At 40.2% G+C, this 27587-nt stretch overlaps 1 protein-coding gene across 1 annotated transcript in view; it reads left to right on the top strand.

The window, feature by feature from the left end:
• si (sucrase-isomaltase) overlaps positions 1-26683 on the top strand; it is a 66699-nt gene extending 40016 nt beyond the window's left edge. Inside the window, exons 28-48 of the mRNA XM_076100907.1 lie at positions 1621-1789; positions 4868-4964; positions 5644-5756; positions 6100-6225; positions 7754-7882; positions 8023-8136; positions 8241-8303; positions 8435-8548; positions 8635-8725; positions 8866-9004; positions 9774-9907; positions 10088-10122; positions 11025-11141; positions 16724-16872; positions 17489-17573; positions 17750-17806; positions 18677-18801; positions 19223-19311; positions 21497-21546; positions 23869-24039; positions 26606-26683. Of these exons, the coding sequence (XP_075957022.1) occupies positions 1621-1789; positions 4868-4964; positions 5644-5756; positions 6100-6225; positions 7754-7882; positions 8023-8136; positions 8241-8303; positions 8435-8548; positions 8635-8725; positions 8866-9004; positions 9774-9907; positions 10088-10122; positions 11025-11141; positions 16724-16872; positions 17489-17573; positions 17750-17806; positions 18677-18801; positions 19223-19311; positions 21497-21546; positions 23869-24039; positions 26606-26683 (2245 nt within the window). The remainder of the gene's footprint in view (positions 1-1620; positions 1790-4867; positions 4965-5643; positions 5757-6099; positions 6226-7753; positions 7883-8022; positions 8137-8240; positions 8304-8434; positions 8549-8634; positions 8726-8865; positions 9005-9773; positions 9908-10087; positions 10123-11024; positions 11142-16723; positions 16873-17488; positions 17574-17749; positions 17807-18676; positions 18802-19222; positions 19312-21496; positions 21547-23868; positions 24040-26605) is intronic.
• The last annotated feature ends 904 nt before the right edge of the window (positions 26684-27587 follow it).

Genomic DNA, 27587 nt, shown 5'->3' with positions numbered 1-27587 from the left:
AAACCCTCTCTATTTTAACAAATTCAAACAATAATTATTTGTCAGCATTAAAAAAAAAGACAGTTCCCCAAAAAATGTACCACTTCAGAAATTCCCTAATTCCCTCAATTTTGATATGATCTTTATCTGTTTAAACCTATGCACTGTGAAAAATGCATTCATGAATCAGCAATGATTAATCTTTAATCATTTTTGCATTTATCCTTCAATATGCACTGTATAGTCATCTATACAGTGTGGTCAGCATTTACTAGTATTTAGTATTCATTAGCTTTAGTCTTGTTGTCCAAATGTCTTGTGAGAATTATTACACCATAAATAGTCTAATAGACTCAAAATATCCCGCGGTTGAGTGTAAAATACCAAGCACAAGTGTAGAACCAAACGTTGTTTACTGAAAGCTAACTACTCTTATGCAAGGCAATGACAATGAAAAAACAGTCAGTAGTTCACCTGTTCAGCACTTAATTTAACATGCCTTTTGATAAATATAAGACAGGTAAAAGTTTGTTCTTACCTTGAGAACTCCTGATCCAAAGAAGAGTTTCTTGTGGCACATGGCGTTGTAGGAGGTGGCCGGTCCTTGTTTGCTGCGTGGGGCTGCCTATGCCTTTTTGCAGGGGCCACACATACATATAGTTGAGTCAACTAAGAAATCTAAGTTGCATAAACTACTCTCATTGAACTGATTAGTTGGGCACAGTTGGACTTGACATTTGAAGTTCACAAAACGTTTTAGTTGAACTGACTTAGTAAAATTAGCTGAAGTAACTAAAACAGTCGGAATGAAATATCAATTTTTCAAGGCAACGATTTTAGTGTTATTACAAATGCCAATGAAAATTTTAATCAGAGCAATAATTTAGTTTTTCTTACATATGCAGTTCCAGTTCAAATAGAATATAGGAAACTAATATTTTTCATTAGTTCTGATGTCTTGACATGTGTCAATTTAATATTGTTAGCCTTTAACTCCATGTTATTGCTGTCTACCTTGGCCAGAGAGCTTATATACCGTCCTAATTATCAAGGTAAATGAATATGCATTGCATCCATTTTGTTTCCAAAAGCACTATGCAATCCATTCTTGTTGTCCCTCAAATTAGCCCCTTTAGAGCAGAGATTCACCAGGCAATTTTGGGCAATATAGCTGCTCCCATTAACAAATAATAAGGTGAGACATGGGGTGAGAATTCCAATCAATTATTTCCAGGCAAGAATTTGTTTTTGTTTCCCTGTGAGATTAAAGTAACAATGCTGAGTCAACTCTTCTGGCACTGTTACCCAATCAGATATGCTCAGGAAAGTCGCCCAGTGTATCAGCGCCTAAAGTAGTTTCCTCTTGTTCAGCAGTCGAGATGATGTCACATGAAGAAGTCGAGAGTCTTTTCAAAGCATGTCTCCAAGCAAGGGTGACATTATTTCATAGTTAAGCCTTCCGTGTCAGTTGAAATTTTACTAATTAAAATTTATGAACTATGTTGAAGGGATGCCTGCAGTTCCTGCGGGTTATTATGCTTATTTGTGTCAAACAGATTGTGAATAACTCCCTTTGACAATAATTCCCTCTACCCCTCTCTCTCCATCTCACATTGATTTAATCCTCTGTCATTTTCTCAGTTGGGACTCCTCTGTGCCAGGTTTTACGTTCTCAGACATGTTCATACAAGTGTCTACTCGACTGTCATCGGAGTTTGTCTACGGATTTGGAGAGACGGAGCATCCCACTTATAAACACAGCCTCAACTATCACACCTGGGGTATGTTCGCCAAGGACCAGCCTCCTGGTGTAAGTATCACACTGAAGCACATTGATGCACACATGTTAAAAAACAAATTTAGCACTTATGCTCATCAGATTTAGCTGTAATTTCAACCTGCTGCTGATGCATAGTTCACTTGCATAGCATCTGCTTGAAGGAATGTTTGACTGGTAAGGATTTAGATGAAGAAAATGTAAAAATGAACTAGCAATATTTGTCACCTCTTTTTTAAAGCATTCATGTTCCATACAAACCAATTTTGCTGGTCATGGCATGTATAACAGAGCACCCTGCACTGAATGTCTTTAACCTCCCACCCTCTGATTGCAGAGGTGACTTGAAAACAACCTTCCCACACAGTATATAAACTTGTCTTTCTCACATTCGTGTCACTTTGATGCGGTGCCGTTGATATGTGCGGCGGTTATAGAGTGTCATCATGTTTTCCCTACTGGTGTCAAGGCCAGACAGGATGAGGTTTCCACCTGCATCAGCATTATCAAGCCTAATTGCTGAGGTGTCAAGACAGCTCCACAGGGTTCAGACAAATGTTATGGGGCCCCTCGGAGAGCAAAGGAATTAGAGTTAAGAGGGAAAGAAATACGGAAAAGCAGATGAAATGAGAATTAAATATAGAGCAGACAGAGTGACATGGACTCTGTATTTATAGTCTCTAATATATTAAACCGCATATGGCAACACTTTAAATAAATATCATAATAAAATATAATTTAATATAGTATCATAAATTAGGTTTGATCAGCTTAATCTAAATGAATAGATGCAGTTCATCATAGCTACATTAAAACATAGAGCAATAACCTTTAGTCACATTACTTAAATAATAGCAAAATCCACTTTTTTAAACAAGTAATTTCTATGTAAAGTCACTCTATTACACTGTTAATAAACCCTAGAGTATTATATAGTGTTACACACATTGTGTTCCCTCTAGAACTCCCAAAACATTGTTTAAAAATCTGTATTTTTCTGGCACAACACAGCCCTAAACTACAAGGCAAGACCATGGAGTTGCACAAAGAAAAGACATGGAGAGAGTATGCAACTGAGACTAATAGTTATATAGATACTACTTCTACTACTACTGAGCTAAGCTAGTAGTGGTGACCAGTTTTAGAGTTCGGGACACTCATTCACACCCCTTGATTTGACACTCTTCATTGCTTCTGTTACATCTGATAAAGACTCCCTAAGCTAAGCTAGCAGTCCAAATGTTTCTGACCTGAGCTACAGTGAAGCTGTCAGTGAAGGTGGAGACTTGTGCAATTATAGTAATTAAGGGTTGTCCAAGTGAATCACAAGCCATTCTCATTAGAAAATAGACGTTAAGTTCCAAATGTAACTACAGGGCGATGAATTATGGCCACAGGATCTAGGCAAGAAAACGGCTGAAACTTGGCAGTGATTGGAGTTGAGGGAAAAGGGCCCTCTCCGTCAAGACGCACCCTCCAATCCACTGACCCCGAGCTGCCCGTGGGGTTGAGCTGGGGGGCCTTAGCAGAGGCAGGCTGGTGGCTGCTGAACACCTTTCCACACCTGGTCCCTGCCAAAGCACTCAAAGCAGGCGTCATGGTCCATCAGAGGGTGGAGCCTGTGAGAGTTACAACCAACAGTTACATAGATCATTTCAAAGGAGCAGACAAAAAAAAAATAACAAATTGATAAACAAACTGAATGTAACCCTGAAATGCAGAGAATATCGTCTGATTCTACTCTCGTGGGTCTTTTTTGTTCAGAATTTGCACAGACATAGCCACAAGGATACACAACTGCAGCAACATGAAAGAGAGATATGTTTTGATACGTGATAGTTGAGGGAAACTCAGACTTTGTTGTGGACTCTGGAGGGGATTTCTCCAGTCATGAACTAGGTTGTGTACCATAGCAAATTAAGGAGAATATAAATATGAAGTTTAATAAGGCACTGAGTAAATTACTTATTCTATTTCCTATCATTTTAGAAGAGCATCCATAGTTGGACCATTACAATCCATGTACACAGTGTGTGTCCATACATTTTCATTGTGAGAGAGAAGTCAAGAAAGCGAGAGAGAGAAAGAGCAAAAGAACACTGTTACTGGCTGTCACTCTTTGTTATCGGACGAGTTAATGACCTTTCTCCCTCCTGAGTCAGGCCATGATCACACAATGTAGCAGGGCCACACTGAAACAAGGACACACACGTAGCAAGAAAAGCACACATCCAGACAAAGATGACACAGAGAAAGAGACAGTCCTAGGAGCCATTATAATACAGTTTAACATCGTCTTATGAACCAGAAGTGCAGGAGGCTAATGGAATGTGACGTACCCATGAGTCTTAGTTGCAGGATGGTGACATCTGAAAGTGGCAGATGTCCTTTCCCCCGCCACCTTTCTATCTGTTCCTCTTAGCCAGGTCTGTCTAGTTCCATTCTTGTCTAAACACTGAAGACAACAGTGGGACCCTTACAGAAGAAACACACTCTGAAACTCAATTATTCCCACAAGAACAATATATTGCTATGCACATTTACTGCGCACTGCAGTGTGTGTATGTAGAAAACAAATGCAAGCAGATGCAAAAAATGTAATATATAAATTGTCAAAGGAAAATGAAGAGTAGTATAAGTCTGCCAACCACCAAGCTACAGCTTTGTCATCAATTGTAATGATCTGTATGCCACATTTAGGACTTCCTGATTTTGTTCTAGTACCCCACAGCAAATATAATCCCTAAATAACATACCAGTTGTCCATTGATGTCTTTTAACTCAGGCAAGATGAATTAGGGGGATTTTGGAGCATTATTGGGTGCTATAATACAAAAAGTAAATAACTGTTCAGTGTACTTTAATTGGCTTAGAGGATAGCTGGAGGATAACTTTCTTTTGCTACTTTTGGAAATGCCATAGCCCATTACCCATTGTTGTTGTCATACAATGAGAAATGCCCTGTCAGGTGTTAAGGAAAATGGTCTTGAATAAATAAAGAGACGCACAAGCACACATTAGCACACGCAACAAAACAGACCAATTCTTTCCCCAACATTCAGCTATTTCACACTTTGTCCTTCGTTCTTTCTCTCTGTCGCTCTGCTTCAGTACAAGATGAATTGCTATGGAGTGCATCCCTTCTATATGGGCCTTGAGACCACTGCTGATGCTCACGGTGTGCTGCTACTAAACAGCAATGCCATGGGTGAGAGAAACACACACACAAACACGCATGCACAAAAGCACACATATGCTTGCGCATACTGAGCAAATGAATTGGCAGTGCATGCACATACACGATATGCAAATGCCCCCAACCAACCAAACATGCACACTTAATCACACCCAATTACATATGCAGTGAGAATGTACTGTATGTATTAATGAGTGAGGCTGTTCCTCATGTCTTGAGCCCATGTCCATTGACGGGGAGTCTTATATAAGGCGAAGACTGCGCAATGAGCACTTTCTTCTCATGTCTACTTTTGCATATTTGCATACTGAACAGTAATGCACACATACACACATGCACCTCTATTTCCATTTCTCCCTTTCCAAGAGCTAAGTCATTCCCTCTGTGCCAAAGTAATTTCATACTGATCTGGTCTAATTCAACTGTCTTCATGAAAAAGTGAAAGAAATACCTACTTTTTGAATGTATTCCAACCAATTTCTAGAAAGAGTCTCAAACTGCATGTTTATGTAGAATTAACTGTTTCAGTTGTTTGTTGTTATCCCATTCGTATCTCCATTGCTGCACTATTTCCTAAAGTACTAAAACATGCATAAGCCACACACAGTAAGTGAGCAGGGACACATGCTGAACACACACAAACATATCATTCCTATACATTTTTAAGGGGCATAACTGTCTTTATGTCCAGATGTGACTTTCCAGCCTACTCCAGCTTTAACATACCGGACGGTTGGAGGTATCCTGGATTTCTTTATGGTCCTGGGACCTACGCCTGAAATGGTGGTGCAGCAGTACACCGCAGTAAGTCTTCTTGGACTTCTTGTTTGCATTGCGTGTATCTGTGTGCATTTTTGTGTGTGCTTTTACACCTATGTGTGTGTGTGTGTGTTTTGTGGCTGGCCCTGGGCCGCTGTTGATGGACTGCAGCAGCTGGGAGTTCCTCGCTTCATTGCACTCTCATTTAGCCTATCTAAACACACACAAACACACACACACACACACACACACACACACACACACACACACACACACACACAGAGACAATGAAACAAACACTTTATGGACGCCATCCCGTTTTCCTGCAAAAACAACTTTTTCTGTGCTGAACTGTTTTGACTTCCTTGTTTGTTTTTCTTCTTAACAGCTGATTGGACGACCTGTTCTACCTGCCTATTGGTCCCTTGGGTTCCAACTCTGTCGCTATGGTTACGCCAATGATACGGAGATAGCAGATCTATACAAAGACATGAGGGCAGCGGGCATACCCTATGTACGTTTCCAGACTGATTGTTTTTTTTAAGGATGACAGTAAAGAATATTGTCAGCATTCAAAAACAAATACAAGAAAATATGTACCTGTTCAGGTTATGTATGATAAAAACAATATCAAAGCTCATGTATCATAACTTCAGATATGTGATTTGAAAACAGGACACAATGCTGATGTTGCACACATATATCTCATCCAATTACATTTTCAGTGTGTTTGCCTTCCTCTGCCAAAACATTGATTTCATTCAATCAGTGTCTTAACTCAAGGATTTATTGTATTGCCCTCATACAAACAAATGCAATCTGAAAACTTCTTCTTGTCTGCTGTAGGTTGTAGAGTACAGGTGACTTCATTGGTTATATTAGGCATATCCAGTTTAACCTAATGAAATGTGACCTCTAATTTAATCTGGAATCCATTCCATTGTAGGTTTCACAGCCTCTGCACGTTTCCAGTTTGTACCGATACCAGTAATTCTCTCTGATGATGAAATCTGGGGATCACATTGGAATAACATAATAAGTAATACTCAACTGCGAGAGCACTGTGTTTGACTGTGGCAAGATGTCCCACGTGAAAATAGGCCAGGATTCAATCTTCTTCATCATGTAGAACAGAAGATAAGCGCTTCCATCAATAATCAAGTGATCCCCTGAATATGACTTCACAAAGCCCTAACCGGCAAGGTGCTGACGCTTGCCAAAACTAACCCTGCATCATTAATTGAAATGAAAGAAGACGAAAGCACAGCTACTTACTCAGGCTACACATCAGCTAGTTTTACTAACTAACCAACCTTAAACTACCACACACACACCAGGCAACCGAAGCAGATGAAGTTTTGTTCTCTCTGTAAGAGCCAGACACAAATGGAACCCTCCCTTCCCTCATATCGTAGGTGTTGCGTGCCTATTGCTAAGACAGACTTCCATATTTATTTAGTAGGAATCCCAACATTCAACACCACTGTTGCAAAATGTGCAATTAATATTTCCTGACCCGACGACAAGAGCGTCGCTTTTTATGACATGTAGGTTATAATTATTCATTCATTCATTCAAACGTGAATTACATTCACATAGTGTACCAGCTCTTAACTTGGAGTTTGAATATATGAGTTTGAAAATATTTGAATAATGCAGCAAACAGTTGAACAGCAGTGGAATGCATGCCCTAAAAAAATAGCTATGCCTTTTGCTGTGATTGCGTCACGCTCATGGCACAAAATAAAAGACCTGAAAACAATACAGGGAAATGTTGCTCTTTAAATGACTCTCTTCTCCAAACAACATTCAGAGCATCAAATGACTATTTGCTATATAAAGATATAATGGACTAATGTCTACCTGAGCAGAGAATGAAGGCATACCCACTTTGTGTGTGTTGTAATCTCACTTTCTCAGTGCTTTGTTTACATTACCGGCTGGGTACACGTGCTTTTTAGTGCATATGTTGAAAGTTGTGCAGAGACAAAGATATGCTCCTAATTTCGAATTTAGCAACTTTGATTTTTCGTCTGTTGCAGGATGTGCAGTATGCAGACATTGACTACATGGACCGTCAGCTGGACTTTGTTCTGGACCCAGAGTTTGATGGACTGCCTGACCTGGTTGACAGAATGAGGGGAGAGGGCATGAGGTTCATCTTCATTCTGGTAATGTCATTTTACCATAAAGTATTGATAATGTACAAGTTTAGGCACCCAAGGATCAGCAATCCATAAGGCTTCTTTACATATTATATACAGCATGTTATATTACTAAATACACAGGAATGGTGTCTCTTTAATTCCAGGATCCAGCCATCTCTGGAAATGAGACAAACTACCCTGCCTTTGAGAGAGGTAGAGAAGCAGATGTTTTCATCAAATGGCCCAAAAACCTCAGTGAGGAAATTGTGTGGGGGAAGGTAAGAGGGAACGGAAGGCCAAACAAACAAGTGGGAAATTACACAAGCATGCATTAATAAAGAGAGAGATTGAAACCAACAGACATGTTCATGTTTTTTTAAAGGTCTGGCCAGATTACCCCAATGTCATAGTAAATGAATCTCTGGACTGGGATACCCAAGTAGAGGTACAATGTTTTTGTATTCATCCCTCCGAAACATATCCCGTCTAGCTTCCAACATTTTATATTTGTATGAGATCTTGAGATTTGTTTGGGGTGTTAACTTTTCGGTATTTCATTTCCTGTCCCATTACCAGAAATACAGGGCATACACTGCATTCCCAGACTTCTTCCGCGCTACAACAGCAGCATGGTGGCAACAAGAAATACAGGATTTCTATAATAAAATAAAGTTTGATGGCATCTGGATTGTGAGTGACCCGAAAGAAGACATTTTAATAAAATTACCTTATTACCTCATTATGCCTGATTTTCTTTTCACCTTCACTTCCTACAGGACATGAATGAGCCTGCCAGTTTTGTCCACGGCACAGTTGGTGGGAATTGTCTTGGTAATCCACTTCTCGAGAACCCTCCATATATGCCACGTAAGTCACACATGATTCTATTTGTATACATTTTGTTATCCCTGTGTTGTAATTACATTATTAAGCTATGAAGTCAAGATTAGAAGTATGCCTTTAACCTATTCTTTGTTTGTTTTTGTGCTTTTTTTCCCCTCCAAAAGCCCTGGAGTCTCAACATCTAGGCTTAAACCACAAGACTATTTGCATGAACAGCGAGCAGATACTCAGTGATGGAAAAAAGGTCAGACACTATGACGTCCACAACCTCTATGGCTGGTCCCACGCAGAGCCCACATACGAGTGAGTGATGTATTTATATTTGTTTGTTTTTGTGCATGTGAGCCAACGTCTATATTTTTGGGGTGTCAATAATTTACACTTATATCAAGTAGATATATCACCTGAAAGAGGGCAGAGTAAATATATTACTGAGAAAAAGTATGACACAAAATGCCCCTATGAGCCAACACAGATGACAGATGTAGATTGTTTTGGGGATATTTTAAACACCGCAAATAGGACACATCATTAGGAAATTGCGCATGATTCAAAATACATTTGTATTGCCTACCAAACCAGACTACATTTGGAAGTATACAAATTAGCATAATTATCACAATCGTACATAATCAGAGCGCAGTTAATTCAGATGTAAGTGAAGAGAAAAGAGGACAGGAAGAGCAGAAACTATAATTGCAAACATCTTTAGGAAGAAAATGCAGCCACAGGAGAAATCCAGTCTCATCAAATCTTCATGATAATAATCACCGATGTGAAACTGCATTGGTCAATCTGGAGGGAGTCCAGATTGCAAAGTTGGCCACAGAAGGGCCCGGGGATGCTCGGCACCCCTGGGCCTTGAGCCCAGGTGCTTTAGCTTAGGAATTGTCTCGTGTTTAGCCCCGTGCTGAATTTAACAATCACAACTAATTGGCTAATTTGCTTCAAGAATGAATGTTCTTTACTTAAGGGGAAGAAACTTTTACATTCTATTTGTTGCTTGTTTATGTATGTTTGTGTGGGATTTCCACGTGTAAAACAAATCCCTGAGCCTGTTTTCTCTGTGCAGTGCCGTGCTGAATGTGACGGGTAAACGAGGCATAGTGGTGACCAGGTCCACTTACCCCTCCAGTGGAAAATGGACTGGACATTGGCTGGGAGACAACTTTGCAAGCTGGGACCAGCTATACAAATCCATTATAGGTACATATAGACATATGCTGTAGATAATGTTTTGAATAAAACTTCAGTAATCTAATAATATTAGGGTTTTGCACACTTATGAGAACAGGTAGATGTGATCAATCCCACTGGTTGCAAACTGTGCAACATAGAAAAGGAACTTTCATCTGACACAACTCCCCATTTCCCATTGTTCTACAGGCATGATGGAGTTCAGTCTGTTTGGCATCTCTTACGTAAGTATCACCATCTGATCTTGGTTTTGACAAGACATAATCTTATTGATGTGACCTTGTCCTCTCTAAATAGATTACAGCGGCCTGAGTGATGTTATTTTGTTTGCTAGACCCTTTCATCAAAGGATATCTTGAGATAAAATGTGAAGCATGCCATTACAAGCCCCACCCCAACCAAGAAGCCTAACGCTAGTCCGTTATGACCTATAAAAACTTAAATACAACTTTAAAACATCCTTACAGTCTTGCTTGTTTGCCCCGCTGTCTTTTTGCATTCACTTCTCTCTCTCTCTCTCCTTCACATGCTGTCCTTCTATTGTCTCTCCTCCTCAGTGCATCTAATAATAATTGTAATCTGACACCTCATCGATCCCAATATGGTAAATCATTTGCGTGCCCGAGCCAGCCAGAGGGTCAGATACACAACATCGTTCACTCTTGCGGTGTCGCACTCAAGGACAAGGAAATTCGATGCTTGCAACAAAAGTAGAGTGACCAGGGGCATAAATATAGACAGTACAGGATGTGCTGTTGCACTGGGGCCCGTGTGCTGGGGGCCCCCGCGAATAGAGCAGGCCCTTCAACAATGTGTTAGGTGGAAAGAGGGCCTTAGGACCTTGGTAATAGCCTGTGTACAAAGAAGAATTCCTCTTAAGTGCCAATTGTCGTATATGCCCTCAAAAAAGCAAACCCATGTTTGTCATGTTTTTTTGGGTAAAATAGTAGCAAACTATAACATAGTAATCTTATTCTTCATAAACTCTAAATTAGTTATCAATTAAATCATCCTTATAGTCACACCTGCACCCTGGTGCCCATAGTTCTGTCCATCTATGTCTCCTCACACACTCACACACACACACATTCATACTAACAATTTATTGTCTGTCCCTCTTTTTCAGACTGGTGCAGACATATGTGGGTTCTTCAATGCCGCTGAGTATGAGATGTGTCTTCGCTGGATGCAGCTGGGTGCCTTCTATCCATACTCACGCAACCACAATGGCAAGGGTAACGAGGTGGGCAAATTCAAATTAGGAGAAAAACACTCACAATTTAGATGCACGGGACTGTAAACCTACTTAAATTAAGCTTCCTACCCAAACAATACTTATATTTGCTCCTATTTGTGCTTGCTTGTTTCATGCTGATGGTCAACTATGGAGCCATATCTTAATCATTGTTGCTTAGGTACATTCAAGCTAACGTGTCCTTTTTTTTTTTTTGCAACTACAAATGTTTTCTAGAGTTTACAATAATGCTTGGCATTGGGATCTTGATATTGCCGGGGTCCTCTAACTACAAAAACAATATACCACAGTGGCTGCATGCTTACAGCACAATGATGATGGTAATAGGAAACAAATGACATCTGTAAAACCGAGGATAGGATGATGTCACTATACGGTTGCCATTGTGTACACCAGACAAGTACAAATAAAGATCATCACGAATCATGCAACACAGAACAGTTGTTGCATTCCAAATGTGCTTTATAAATACTTCCGCAAGGTATGAGAGCTGATTTCACTCGCCTTAAATGATACCAAGCCGGTGCCGACTGTAGCTCAAGAGATGACCATAACTCTGCTCTGAAAACAGAGGCTCAAGCTGTATGAATATACAGTAGTATTCATCATCAGTCTTATTGTCTGTAAAAAAAAAAATAGGTTGCTTTCTCTACCCAACTCTCTCTTAATCTGTGTCTGACATACACAAACACACAAAAAGATAGACCTGTTTGGTGGTGTAGTGTCGGTGGCATTCATTCTAGCGGTAACCTTTAAGAGCGTTGGAACACATCTGAAAAATCCAATAACGCCCGTCCGGAGATCGATCCCACCAGGCGAACTTTCTCTGCACCGGAGTCTGCAATACCAGACAGGACACAGTTTGTGTGTGTGTGTGTGTTTGTGCGCGCATTCATGTGTGTGTCGGTGCCTGTGCTTTTTAGCGGCATGGGGTGGGGATATAATTGAATTCTCAAGGTGATCTAGGCACCACTGCACACCACCTAACCTCCACTCCATACACACACACATACACCCTGTGATTCCAATCATTTAATAATGTCTTGCAAATAGGTGTTTAAACATGGAGAACATTGACGTGAAAAAGCACACACACACACGGCAGCCGAGGGCGGCACATGACAATTTCAGAGTAAAAATAGTAAGATGGATAGAGAGAGAAAAATACAAAAAAACAATAGGATCAAGAGGTGAAATACTGACAAGCAAATACAGATAAAGGAATAGGGAGGGGTTGAAAAGTTCAGAGGCTGTGAGACAGAGAAAGAAAAAAAATGATGAGGGATAAAATTGGCGGAGAGTGAAACAAGATGGCAATTTAGCAAGTTAAATGGTGGTGACAAAGGGTAGTGACAAGGAAATGAAAGCTGGGACAAGGCTGAATAAACAATTTGCCGATTTTGAAACACCGGTGATCAAGTGAGAAAAGGAACGTGAGAGAGGAGGGTGCTTTGCAATAGGAGAAAAGAAAAAACACAAACCAGGACTGTGAAATGGGAGACAATGAAATCAAGGTCAGTTATTTATGTAGTCTCCTCTGAAGACTGTATTATTTTTCCCCTCAGCCACATAAAATCCCCAATCACTAGACAGTTAGTGACAGTAACCTCCGCGTCTGCTTAACAAGGCATTTGACAACAAAGTATTAACACCACAAACCAGACCGGAGGGTGCACAAGGTCAGAAACAGTGAAGGGAGAAAGAGGAAGGAGAGTTTTTGCAGAGTCATTCCCAGAGCTCTGTCACGCCTAGTGTCTCTTTGCCCTCAGACAACTTTCAATGTTGACCTGGAGATAATTTCACTGCACCAGCAATATGCTGCAGTGTCCACAGTCACATCAGAACAATGCAAAATTAATTAAACAAGATATATATATTCTCAGACAATAGTTTCATATTTGAGCCGCGCATATTGTTATTCGCCCGAAGGGACATATTATTGTTTGTCTAAATATTTTCTTTTTTAAGATGTGTGCTCTACAATGCAAAACAGAAACTCAAAAGGTTTATGAGGTGGGGCGAGGGACTAGATTCCAGACAGATAAATGAAGAGAAATACCATGCAGAGGACAGAAAAGATGAGAACGGCTGACACGGCCAGATAACCTCATTTTCCCTTGATGCCGTGCATGCGTGCGAGCATGTGCACACACACACACACATGCATATCTGTCTACAATCTGTGTGGTTCACAGGGCCTTTTGCCACTATCAATGTGACCATAAATTAGGTGAATTCATAAGATAGATTCTCGGTCTGCTTCTCACTCTTCAGCACTCCCCACTTTCATCTTTTCATCAATCCCATCTCTGGTTTTCCACTAATGAAAAGTCTACCTTGAGGGTCCAACAGACAGTGGTGTAACTGCCAAGTCATGTAAGATTTGTGCGACTGAATGTTAAAAAGTATCAAAGTCTTCAGGAGATTATCTTGTTGGTGATCGTACTTCCTACACAATGACAGCATCTACACCAAAGTATTTTGGTGGTGCAGGCTGGACTAGTATTAATTAAGATTATTTCAATGTAGGAACACTATATATACACTATTTGATTGAATGTTAGGGGGGAACACAGTGCTAACCTGAGGGGCAGCGGTCTAACCAGACCTGTTTATTCAAATACCAGAGGTTCTGCAAAGTTTTAAATCAAGCTACATTTTCTGTCATTAGCAAGGCCCCACATTAAATGGAAACTTTGCAGATTTTCAAATAGCTTTATATCATTGCAATGTGGACGATATGTGCAAATGAATGATGTTCGGCTGCGTGCTCTCAGGGGTCCCCCTTTTGAGCCGATAACCCAAATCTCTAACAGGTGCTCTCTCAAGACAGCACTCCTCCTAGCACTGTGTTTTCACACACCGGCCCCTTGAGTGTGTGAAGTCCTGTGTTTGTGTGACACATCCACCAACTCTTCCACCTCCCCCCCCCATTGGAGGACTTGTTAAATACTGTGCGTTGCTTTGAGAATTTAATAATGACGAGGATTAGTTTACATTGGAGGTACTTGAAAGCCCGGTGCTTCTCATGGTGCTTCTAAAGGATGCCCTGTGTGTCGGTATCAAGACGCTGCAGGCTACTGCTCAACCAACGGATATTTCTCGTCCTGTTAGTGGGACCGGGACGAATTGTCGCTGCAGAGATAATGTCAGAGTATCTACATTGCGTATAGCCAGTGGCATATTTATCAGTGGTCACAACAAAGTCAGAATGTGTCCACAATGCATTGTCCTTCACTGAATAATTTGGTATTTTAAGATTTTTTTTTCTTCCAGTACTGATTAGCTCACCAGGCTAATTCAACTACACATAGGTCTCTCTTCCTACTTCCCACCAGGCATTGCATATATACTTGCAACACATGACACACATGACACACATGGGCATAATTGAGATGATGATTGGAGTTGAGATGAGAGAAAAAAAAGAGAGGAATGTCTTAATAAATTACACTTGAAAATAACCGCCCCAAGCCGGCCCTGGCACACTGTCTGGGCTCATCCGGCTTGGGTGGGTCGGCTAAATTGTATATGCATTGCATCGACTGTATCTGTCCTCTCTCTAATTGTGAAACCAACATAAGCTCATACTCATTTTGATTTATTCGAACTTACAATGATAATTACTTCCCGGTGATCACATCTTATCCTAAGACATGGGGGTGCAAATGAGGGTTGGTGAAAAGGGAGACAGGTAGAATAACTCCTGGGTTTCCAGATAATTACAATCTTGTAAATTTGCTCGGAAAATGAAACAGTAATCTGGTAAACTCCTTAGGTCATAAGATAATGGAAATCCTCTGTATCCAACCGTGTGCTGTTAGGCCTATACTTAGTAACCACTGGGCTACAGTTAATAACTATTATCAAATCTGACCCAGTAAAATTGCAGCTGGGAATAAAATGGCTGTCTCTTGTATTGCTCTCTGTGATGATTTGTATGACAATATTTTAGGATTTTCTTTTTTCTTACATTGAAAGACAGGAGACACATACACAGATTCACACTTAACTGCATAACACAATGTAAGAAGCCCCACAAACACATACACACACACACACAGTATCATGGGGAGAAGCATATGCTGATGACACGCTTCAGTGTCCTCCTCTGTGCGTGTGTGTGTGTCTGTGTGTGTGTGTGTGTGTACTTGACCCGATTGATGATTGTCCTCTCTACAATTCCAGAAAATGAGCCAATACATTTAGATTGGCCCATATCTATTAAATGACAGTACACCGTGTCCTCTTTTTCTGTCCTTGTCTCTTAAGGGGACGTTACACTTGTTGGCAATTAAAAATGAGGTAAATGTCAGTGCAGTGTGGGGCAGAGTAGTTTGGGCATCATTTATCAGTATAAATGCACGCAGGCCAGTATTTCTGGCATGCTACAAACTACCTAGTGTTCCTGTCAGTCTCTCTACACATTGTCACATATTACAGTTAATCATTTTCAACATGTTGTGACATCCAAACAGGAAAGCGTCGACACTTGGAACACAGTGATAGTATAAGAAAAACGGAGCTGTGTGCAATGTACATCTAATGCATGGACACGTAGCATGTTCATGCTCTGCTGGCTTTTCCCTGTATCTGTGCTTCTATTGAAGCCGTGAATATATTTCCTCAAACACTGAGCACTTTTCTCTTGCTGCAAGTAAACAAACTCAGTCAGTGGATGCTGTACAGGTATTTTGACTTCTCCATTTGGCATTGCTTAAAACAGATTGTCTCAACTAGGGCAGTGTTTCTCAAATGGGGGTACAACTCTAAACTACTACTCTAAAGAACCCCTAGGGTTAAAATATATCAGTTAAGCATAATTCATAATATAAATATAAGCTACCTTAATAAGTTCAATAAAAAGAAATGCATAATATGAGTTCGGTAAACCACATTTATTAGATATTCAAATTTTCAATGTAATCATTAACTGCCGTAGACGGTCATCTGTCGCAAACAAATACAATCACTTTGAAGATAACGTTTGTTCAGTGTGACCGGGAAGACAGTTTGGATATTGAATGACAGACGGAAATCAAGATAAAGGATTTGTGCTTGAGTCGTGGAAACACGGAAAAACAAGTGACATAGCAGCTCATGTTTCTCACTAAACAGACAATGTCGTCTTATTCGTATTGCACAATGACATAGAATGGGTTTGCCATTCATTTAGTGATGGATTGTGAACATTTGAAACGTAGCATTAAAGCGTTTTTCAGCTACATGGTTGTTGTTTAGTAAATCAGACACTGATGGTGCAACGCTGTGTTGTACCTCTTTATGAGCTTTTCCTTTACCAAAAATGTGTTGCGCATGGTAGGGGATACGTGGCTGAAACAAATATTTAAAAGGGTGCACATTGTTGAAAAAAAGTTTAAAAGAACCACTGAATTAGGAGATCCCCCCCCCCCCCTAATAAATTGACTGATTCAGGAAATGTTACTTTATTGGATTTGGAGTTTAGAGTCTAGAAACTCCAGCCATTGGTACCAGAGATAATGTTTTTGTTACTGTTCATTTAGCTTAACCTGTCTTTAATAACCATTTGTACATTATTTTCCTCTCAGAGACAAGATCCTGTTGCTTGGAATTCCACATTCTCCGAGGCGTCCCGGGATGTCTTGAACATCCGTTACAGCCTCCTGCCCTACCTGTACACACTGATGTATGAGGCTCATGCCAAAGGAAGCACAGTAGTCAGACCGCTCTTGCATGAGTAAGCACGGACTCTTGACACACACGGGTCTTATCTTTTCTTCTTACACTGGGGCTCAAGCATTACATGTAATCACTTAATCAAATCATGAAGTTATTACCAGGATGGATCTTTCTTTCTGAATGTCACCATCAAAGCCTCCTTTATAAATTAAAGATTTTAAGTGAAATGGGTGGGTACATGTTGCAGGTAGGTTAAACAAGCTGGTTTGTGACTTTTCCCTCATTTGAATATCTTGAAAGGTTTAGAAAAAGTAGGAGTGTCTTTCCTGTCACAGAAGCTGCCATTAAGCAGTCCTTGAGCAAGGCACTTTCTATTTCAATTCTAGTGAGAGTTAACTATAGACTGTGGCAATACTTTGCAGCTCCCATGTGTGCATGTGTGGAACTGTATGACAAGAAAAACATTTATTCATTTTAAGAGACTCTTATAAAGTCACAGATGGTATTTAAGGAGCTGGCAGGGTGAGTCTGGCAGGGATATTTAGCGTGCATCTTCAAACCATTGAAATCTGAATGAGTACTTGAGCAGTCGTCTGGGCTGAGGACACAGGAGAGAGTGCTAGTGATATTTTTTTCTAGTCAGGCTTATTGGCATCTGTGCTGGTGTGTCACAGGTTTGTGAATGATAAAACCACATGGGACATCTACAAGCAATTCCTCTGGGGACCTGCCCTACTTATCACCCCTGCTCTCGACCAGGTAGACACACACACGCACACAGCTTCTTTGCTTCTAACGCTATGCATTAATAAAGATGTCACACATGCAACTTTTCAATCATTTCAGGGATATTTGTCAGTCTGTTTCTTGTGCCTGTGTTTTCCTATGATTTGTTTGGACTCATTCTTTTGATTGACTAACTTTGTGATTGACAGGGAGCCAGGAGTGTGGATGGCTATGTTCCTAATGCACGCTGGTATGACTTCCACACGGTGAGTCCAAGTCTGTAGCAGCCATAAAACAAAGTCTATTGTCTAATGCATTGCAAAAAATCCTGCAGATGAAAATGAAGCACTCCTGGTAAACCCCTGGTGCAACAATACAGTATATATAACACTGAACAGTAATGACAGCGTCTATTATTGAAAGAGATCTGACTGGCTGATTAGTGCGGATGCAATAACAATGCATACCATATAACAATATGTCCGTGCATCATATCTTTTGTCTATCTGGAAGATGCTAAGCACTGCATCAATGACGTGCTTTATGTCTAAAAACCTATTTTTACAAAAAAAAAAAAAAATATGTAGGTAAACCAAGACAGAATAAGAGGCTGAGAGCACATCAAGAAAAACCCAAATTACATCTTTGACAACATTATTACAGACTTACAGCTCAACAACGGCAGAAGGCGCCTTGATGACAAAAACAAACATCCAATCGCTCTGTCTCTTTCTAGCAAGGGGACTCCCCATCTGTTAGACGGCATCATAAAGCCAAACAAAACTTGAGGAACAACAATTTAAACTGGGACATGGGGCGGTGGAGAGGAGTGTTTACCTCCATTAAACGTGTCCATTAAGCACACAGAGAGGTGTAAGCTGTAAGAGAAGGGACCAGGGACGAAGTGGAAAATACTGGAAGAAAGAAGCTTGCAAAGAATTCTTTTGGCATGTAATAAATTACTGAAATGTTTCAGGTGTAGCCTTTATAGATGTCACATATTTTACGGCGTGCTTTGTGATTTACACAAATGGCAATTTCACACAAAGGAACTGTTGAATGAAATGAATCAAAGTTCAATTACTAATCCTGTTTATAGTATTTTAATAGAATGCAATTATTGCTTCTTTCATCAGGCCAAAGAAGTTGAAGTGCGCGGCCAAATGCTTAACATGCCCACACCCTTGGACCATATTAACCTTCATATCCGAGGTGGATATATCTTACCCTGGCAGAAACCAGAGAACACTACATATTACAGGTAAGCGTGCACACATCATGGCTGATGACTGCACACAACTACAGGTCAGCATCCTGTGTGTTTAGTGTGACGTGTGTGTGTGATTTCCAGCTGTTTGTGTGTCAATGCCTGTGCAGAGATACCGGGTGCCTGGGGAAGGGGAATACACGTGAATATGCGTCACTGTTGTGTTTGAGTGTTTTTTTTTCGTATGGCCAACATTCATCAAAATGAATGCCATCTATGATTGTTAGCATGTGTTAAAAAAGGAGGTGAGAATGAGAGAGGGTGAAAGTTAGAGGGGTGATGAATGCTCCAGCAGAGGTGAGATCAGATGGAACCCACCAGCTGAAATGTTAATGTATTTGTCCTCAGCAGCAAGTATAAATAGATGCCGTCCTGTAGCAATCCGCTATAACCCTCTCTGCCCATTTTGTTTCAGTCGGAAGAATCCTTTAGGACTGATCGTTGCCCTGAGCGACAATGGAACTGCTAAAGGGTCGTTCTTCTGGGATGATGGAGAAGGGATAGGTAAGCGAAAGGTCACCCTCGAACACCCATACAGAGAGAGAGAGAGAAAGTGGGCGAATAGCATGTATTTTTTTTTTTTTACATAATATTTATTGATGTATTATTCGTGATAGTTACTGTGTTTTTTGTGTCTTTTTGTTGCCTTTTTGTGTCTCTTATGTCATTTTGAGTCTCTTTGTGGTTGTTTTGGATCTCATTGTCGCCATGTTTTGTCTCTGTGTGTGTTTTTTGCCCCTTTCCAGAGTTGTTTGTCAGTGTCTTTGCATATGTTATGCATCTCTTTGTTGTTTTGGTCCGTTTCTAACTCTTTGTTGCTGTTTTTTGTGTGTTTGGGGACATTTTGAGTCTCTTTGTTGTTGGTACGTGTCTCTTTGATTAACATTTGAGGTTAAGGCTAAAGGGGGGGGAGGGGGGGGGGCTGACATTTGGCTCAGTAGGCCTGTTCAGTAATCAAATCAAAATAAAGGATAGCCACATTTTATATGCTGATTCCAGATTACATCACATTTTAATTTAATCCTTTCAGGAGCCTGTTGTGATACAGTTAATTACTGAAAATGCTGAAAGCTCATGTGAGGAAGAATTGGAGTACCATGATTTAGTTGACCTTGAAAAGCAGCTGGTAGTACTTAAAACACACACACACAAACACACACACTGCAAAAGTCAATTCATAAATACTTTTGCCTCTTTTGAACCTTTTAATTAAGACAAAAAGGACTAAACATAAGGTACTATTTATTTTGTGATTTACAGATGGTACAACCTGGCTCAAGTGGCCATAACAGAAAAGGGACACGCCACGTGAACATTAAACAGGTTACGCGTTATTAAGTAATTAAAGTGCGGGGTGTGGATATCAGTGAAGGCAGTAGTGTGTGCTGTGCATTAGTGTAAGATGTAAGGGTTGAAAAGATGCAGAAAACCAAAGCAAGAAACTAAAACAACACAACCAAACAATAAGAGAGAGAAGCAAAGCTGCAGCAGCAACAGCATGGAGGGTCAGCCAGAGAAGAGAAGGCTGAATCCAGTCGTAAAGAAACAAAAAAACAGTTAATGTTTAGATTGTTCAGTTTGTATTTGCATTCCTTTTTTCATTCACTCGTATACAGTTTGCGAAAGCACATGGAGTTATTTTCACTGAATATGAATTTCTTCATTGATTTAATCAGATACACACAGACAACTAGAACATAGTCTCTCTCCACTTGCTCAGTCGTTCACACACACGCACACACACACACACACACACACACACACACACACACACACACACCGATATGCGGACAGAATCAGCCTCTGAAGTGCTTCTGTGAGAAGTTCACTGCTCTGTGAAGGGCGTGTTTGTGTTGGGACAAAGGAAAGAGGGAGAGATAGAGAGAGAACGAGGGATGACAGAGAAGGGGACTGACGGAAACTATTACAGTAATTCCCCGTGTCGCTGCCTGGAGATATGCTCTCCATCATTCCTCTTGTATCTGCTCCCTCGCTCCTCTCTTCTGCGTCTCCCTGTCTGTCTGCAGCGTAGCCTGCCTCAGTCTTTCTAGTTTGCTCTGCTTCTCGCTACAGCGCCGGCTTACCTGTGTTATCTCTGCTTTTCTTGAATCCTGCATGCTTGAGTTTCACTTCCGAGGGATGCGCTATTCACTCCGCTGTCAACTCAGGCTGACTCATCTGTGCTTTAGTTACAGTATCAGTTTCATCCAACCAGTCCTAAGTTTACTCATTCATGCACTAATTAATTATTCAGCCTTTTTCATACAGCTAAGCAGCATAGCGGGTTAATCATTTATTTTACCACCCTAATTATATTATTTTCTCATTTAATCAACCAGTAATGCTTTGTGACGAGTCTGTTAATGAGTAAGTACTCCATGTTAACTCATCCAGCCAGTCACTTGGCCAGTTGTTGTTGTTTTTTGATCCATTCATGATGCTACTAAGTGCTTCATTGACTCATTAACGCAACCCTTCACTACATGACTCACTCATTCAAGGTGATTTATATTTATTATTTGTCCATCCAGTCATGTCGTGTGGTCAATATGAACACTCACTTGTCCATACAGTTCCTCATCGCTCTGTCCTGTCATTCATTCAGGTAGTCACACATCTATTTTCTCTGTCCCTCCACTGTCTCCATTTTTGGTTTGGCGTGTAATTCACTCTCATTCTCTCTCCTCAGACACAGTCAAGAAATCAGAATATCTGCTGACCTCCTTCACAGCAGAATCGGTGAGTTCAAGGGCCAACTGCATGTCACGTCTCTTTTTGTCTATCATTATTATTTCTATTTATGCAGTGAGAGTGGACAAAGAGCCCATGCTTTACCATGCAACGGGGCTGTGGTAAGTGGATGTCAAAGCTTAACTGTTGGAAACCATTAGCGCAGAATTCATGTCTAACTCTAAGATGTGATTTAAATTGATATTTAACGCTTTTGGAGGAGAAAAAGTTCTCACTGTAAAAAAAACCTTCTTTTGACACCTATCAAACTAAGTAATGACATACAAATGCTTTAGTCGATGAATCACTTTATAATAGCATATAATAATCTATAAGTATATTCATTTTTATTAAACGAGAGTCACAGTATATAAAAACTTTAACAAAGAAGATTCTACAGGCTTTAACACAACTAAAATGGTGAGGTAGTGGAGAGGATTACTGCATGTACAATGTGCAATTCAGCAGTCTTGTGCATGTCATGCTGAAATTACAATTATTTTACAATCTTAACAATTTTAAGATCGTTGAATAAGAAAGGAGATACTGTAAAATGGATTTTGTAGAGTCAATTTGTAGAATTTTATACTGAAATTTGATGATCCAAATGTAATAGTAAGAGTCTAAAGCCTTAAGCTTTTGCGCCATCGCCAAGCTGACAGCCCTAATGAAGTCACAATGCCATCTTCAACGGAGGCAAGGCTTTTGTTGTGTACACACCTGGATTTTTCAAAAAGATACGTGCAGGCGGTTGGAGTGGAGCAGCTGTGGTTGTGTTTATGCAGATCACAGTGTGTTTCTGGTACTTGTTTTGGCATGAAATTGCACTTATATTTCTGCCTACACAGGCAACCTCTTATCACAAACACAAGAATTAATTGTTTGGCTTCAGTTGCCTAAAGCAGGAACACCGATTTCAAAATTACAATAACAAAAAAAAGAATAACAAAAAAATCTTTTGTTGTATGTTGCATTTTTTTCACTTTGTGCAGATTGACAGGTGTATCAAAGTACAACTTCAAGTGTGATTAAAGCAAACTCGGTTCTGTTCATAATAATGAGTGATTGTTTTCCACAGATGCTTCCCTTAGATTGCATATGTGTAGCTATTAGATGCGCGCCATCTACCACCTCCAGTCTGATGAATCCTCAACTGCGTCCCCCAACTGACTTTGCCACATGCGCCATGACATTACCAATCAGTTCAAACAAATGTATATATATATATATATATATATAGATGTACATCAAATATGAAATTGTGCCTGTTTTTGCACCAAACAGTTTGTCTAGTATGTGCACAATTATTGTGGCTAATTTCAGCAAGAGGAGTTTACCAGGCCGCAGTTTGATCACATTTATAGTCAGACATGACAGAAACCCCCTAATCACTGGGACTAATGGGCCTAACCCAGCCCTATTTGCTTCCTAGCCAGGCAAAGGCACACAATCACACAGAGACACACATTAACGAGCGAACGCTTAATCACAAACGCACACATACATATACGCACACATCTACAATATACACATACCCACATAGAGCTACCATGGCCAAACATCTGTGGCTGTCCTCTGCCTACCATCAGGCTCATTCCAAAGCAATTTCACACAGCGATAAAACAGCCACACTGTCTGACAGCCAAAGGGGGGAGAGAGGCAGTAAGAGTGTGTGTTTTTGTGTTTGAATGTGCTCGTGTGTGTGTGTGTGTGTGTGTGTGTGTGTGTGTGTGTGTGTGTGTGTGAACAGGCAGATGTGAGAAGATGAGGATAAGTTCGGCAATGAGGCCAGTGCTGCCTGGCAGATTAGCAGATCGTATGCCATTTTGGATGGGTATCCGAATGTAGGTGTGTATGTTTGTGTGTGTGTGTGTTGCTGTAGCTCGCTCCATAGGAGTTGTGGACCTTCAGTGTGAGGCCATTTTTTACAAAGTAAGAACATCTTAGTCTTCTTCAAAATAGTCTTCTTTAAGGGGCTATCAGTAGCCCCACTTTGGTTCATTGATAATCTGGGACATTAAACATTTGTGTGTGTGCCCAAACATGTGTGTCCCTCACATTGTGAGCACAGATGTAAAACTAATCAGACAATCAAACTCTTTCCACAGAAGATTATCTCCTAAAAGAAAAGCATAGAGTAAGAAATATAATATGGTGGGTATAAAGCCAATGACATGGAGAAAGATACCCCAATGTTAAATCTCTCTCGGTAAAGAGATGAAGCGGAGAATGGATTTCACCTAATATGAATCAAGAACATGATTTTCTTTTCATCTATTTGGAATAACCCCGTGTCTTTGTTCCTGCCGTCTCCAACACTTTCACTTCCAGAACACCTTGACCTGTCAGCCCATCAACAGCAATCTGGATCCTGCTGACGGCTTGACCCTGGGTGAGGTGAGGGTTTGGGGAGCAGGCAGTGTTAAAATCACAGAGGTAAACCTGACAGACATGGCTGGAATGGCACACCCACTGACCCCGAAGCACGACATTGACACTCAGGTCAGTAAATGTATTAAGATGTTTTTTAAAGGTTTTTAAAAAGGTTTAACATCATGCTTTCTGCCATTGTGCAGCTTCATCATGATAAACACAACTCAGCAGACCGCTGACCAACCATTATAGGACAAGGTCCTGTGACCTGCAAATGCAATTCATGGTTATTTCTGTGGACACAGTTGCAGACAGAAACGGAATGGTATATCCTGTTTATTTTATGTTTTATTAAATGGACAAAGCACATCATACTGCAGCTTCAAAGCCGCAGGAAAACCATTTAAGAAAACAGAAAAATGTTTCCAGTTTCAAGTTCACAGTGAATTGCCTCACAGCATCACCTGTTTTTTGTGTGTTTTTTCAGTCTTACTCACTAATCATTGAGAACATAAATAGTAGACTGAGGCACCCCCTTAGCAGGGATTGGAAACTTTGTTGGTAATAGAAGAATAAATGATGTGTACAAAAGCACATATATCCTGTTGCATCCCACAAATGTATTCACTCTCACTTACGCTCGAATAACCCCAAAATAAACATATTAATCACTGTCCAACATGCATACAATCAGTGTCATTGCATTTAATAGTTCAATTTGAGCATTAACACACTTAGCTCAGTAAGCCTCCTTCATCATTACATGCACAAGCCTTCAAGTTGATTGAGCATTTCCCTGCCAGTCAAAAGCTGTCACTACAACGAAAAAAAAAAAAAAAAAAAAAAACAGCTCAGGTTCACAACCCCCTGCTGTGCCGCACTTTGTCATCTGACAGCTGTAATCAACTCTGCGTTCCCCCTGACACTGTTGTTTTGTAATGAATACGGAGCTGAAGATTTGACTCAGGACAGCGATTTTTTAAAGCCGTTCATATAAAATGATTGTCATTTCCTCTCGCTCGCTCCATCATCTGCTCCAATGGTTTAGCGGAGAGAACTGTGACAGAGAATCTGGAGGAATTGTGTGCACAAGGCCAAGCCGTAGGGCCGGTTACAGTACAGCACAATGTGGTGATTCATTTGTCCAGAGTCCCATTTTTAGTGGACACTGCATGTGAGAACACTTGCATATTGTCAGTTCTTTACGTCGAAGGAAATTCCTTCAGTGTTTTGTGTGTGAATCTCCTCTGTAGTCGATAGAGAGATCACAGGGTTAAGGTCGATTACAACATTGAGCTAGAGCTATAAGGTGTCACTTTTAATCAAGGTTATTCAGCTAGAGGACACGTTCTTTAATCACTAGAAGAGTTTAGAGGGGAGGTAGAGTATAGGGCTATATTACAGTGAGGATGGGTGATAGAGACATTTACTACTGCAAGAGTTTGAAGCAGCAGAAAACGGAAACCAAGGCCAAGTTTAAGAAGATAGCATGTGTTCCCTCTCCTCATTTGGCCTGTGATCAAATATTCCTGTCGAGGTTGTGTACTGTACTCAGTGCAGTTATCGGAAGCATGAAAATGATAGCTACAGCAGCTCCATAAATAATGGTAGGTGAAAAAGCCCGGAAGCATTTGATTTATACTGTTCTTGGAGAAGACGGACAGCGAGGAGCAAGAAGAGACGGCAAGAATTGCAGATGAAGAAAGTCAGAATGACAGAGGGGTTTTGTGCGTGTGTGTTAGGGATGCAAGGATGGGTAAAGAATAATGAAAAGTCATTCCATCTTTGAAAAGGAGAGAGGAAAGGAAGGACAGACAGAGAGAGAGAGAGAGAGAGAGAGAGAGAGAGAGAGAGAGAGAATGCATCACAAAAAGCAGATGGAGAGAGGAACAGAGAGGTGAAAGATAAACAGGAAGAATGAAAGATGGGTGGAGGGAAAGAGGAAGGGCATAGAGGATGGAGAGAGAGAGAGAATAAGGATGACATAGTATGCATATGGTAATAAGTGGTTTTGTGGTGCAAGACAATCCATTCATCTCCTTAAGTATTGCCTGATAGGGTATCAACTTGAAAGAAACAGTAAGCAGCTGGCGCTGTGTCATTTAAATACAGTGATGTGGGAGAGCTATTTCTGTCTGTTACGGGACGTCTTATTCTGAATCATTATAGGCCTATTCGTACTGTCATTTACAATATATGATCACATGTACAAGCCCAGGCTTCTTTAACTTCACAGGGGACCCATGTTTTTTTATATGACATGAATGAAATGGGATTATTTTCCTTTAAATCAGACACAACGTGCAGCACAGGAGGAATGTAGTGTCCATTTTCACACGTGTCACAGGCAAGTTCCATTTAACCATCAATTATCTGTACTTGCTTTTGCTGTGCAGGGTTGCATGGAGATTAGTTTATGCCGAATGCATTGGCCAAGAGGCAGAATATGACCTGTACATGCCACCAGTCTATCACAGGCTAACGTGTAAAGTGTGTAGACAGGCAATTATTCACACTCACGTTCAAACCAATGTCAGGATGTTTTATACTTCTCTTGCACACACATTTTTGACAAACATTACTTTTACACAGTAATGAATGCTCTTTCATAACAATATAATAATATCGGCAATGTCTGGTTTGACGACATGTGTAATTACGTAAACTATAGTAACCTTTCTTATTGTGTCTATAGGAGCTGATAATAGATGCTACTCCAAAGTCTGTTCGTGTGGATCAGCCATTTACCATCACCTGGAGCACCGGCATCTAACCCACAGAGTAGAGTTTTTGTGTTTTATTAGATAATTAATATACCTGGTCCATAGTCATGAATTATGATGTAAAGTAAATGCAGTGTTTTTTTAAAAATGAAATCACCTAAATGTACTCTCATTGATGAGCCTGTTTTGTTTACTGTACCATTAAAAGAAATGCAGAAATAATCCCCCAAATTATTAAAGTGCTTTTTATTCCTCTTACAATCTTTGACAGGATTATAAACTTTCAGCTTGCAAACACTTTATGAGGAAGGAAATGTATTCAACACAACACACAACTGTTTGTTTGTTTCCAAAAAAACTCACCAGGACCCTTTAAATCTGCATAATGTTTTAAAATAGCACCAATACCAGAGGTGCTAACTGTTTCTTGAACATATGCACACACATGCTACTAACTGTTTGGCAGTAACTTCAATAATCTAATGTTAGTTTGAGCTACCCTAGCTAAAATTAACTTTGGAATCACGACAGACCATTCAAAATGCACAGCTTTTTGGGGATAATGTTTCAAAATGATATTAATTAATATATATATATTTATGTCTTTGTTGCTTGTAAAATGTGTGAATCTTATATTTTGTTTTCTTCAAATGATCAGCTTCATCAAATAAAATATTTAAATTCTAACCTGCATGTTGCACTTCATCTTTTTGTGCTTATTCTTTGTGACTAAATGCAGTTCTTTCTTTTTGATGGACAGGGGAAAATATTATCTAATTTCAGTTATTGTCACATTATCCATTTAATAGAGCAGGAAAGACATGTTAACCTGATTTGTGTCCACAACACATGCAGAGTGAGTCATTTTGTGAAATTGTTCTGGTCCTTATTTCACCACACAGAAACACCAGTAGGCAACCAACTGCTGCGCAAAATAAGAGAACAGGTGTTTAC

Source organism: Anarhichas minor, unplaced genomic scaffold (genome assembly GCF_050575085.1).
Source record: "Anarhichas minor isolate MPS153535 unplaced genomic scaffold, ASM5057508v1 ptg000026l, whole genome shotgun sequence".
Lineage (NCBI taxonomy): Eukaryota > Metazoa > Chordata > Actinopteri > Perciformes > Anarhichadidae > Anarhichas > Anarhichas minor.
This window is presented reverse-complemented; position numbering and strand designations above follow the sequence as displayed.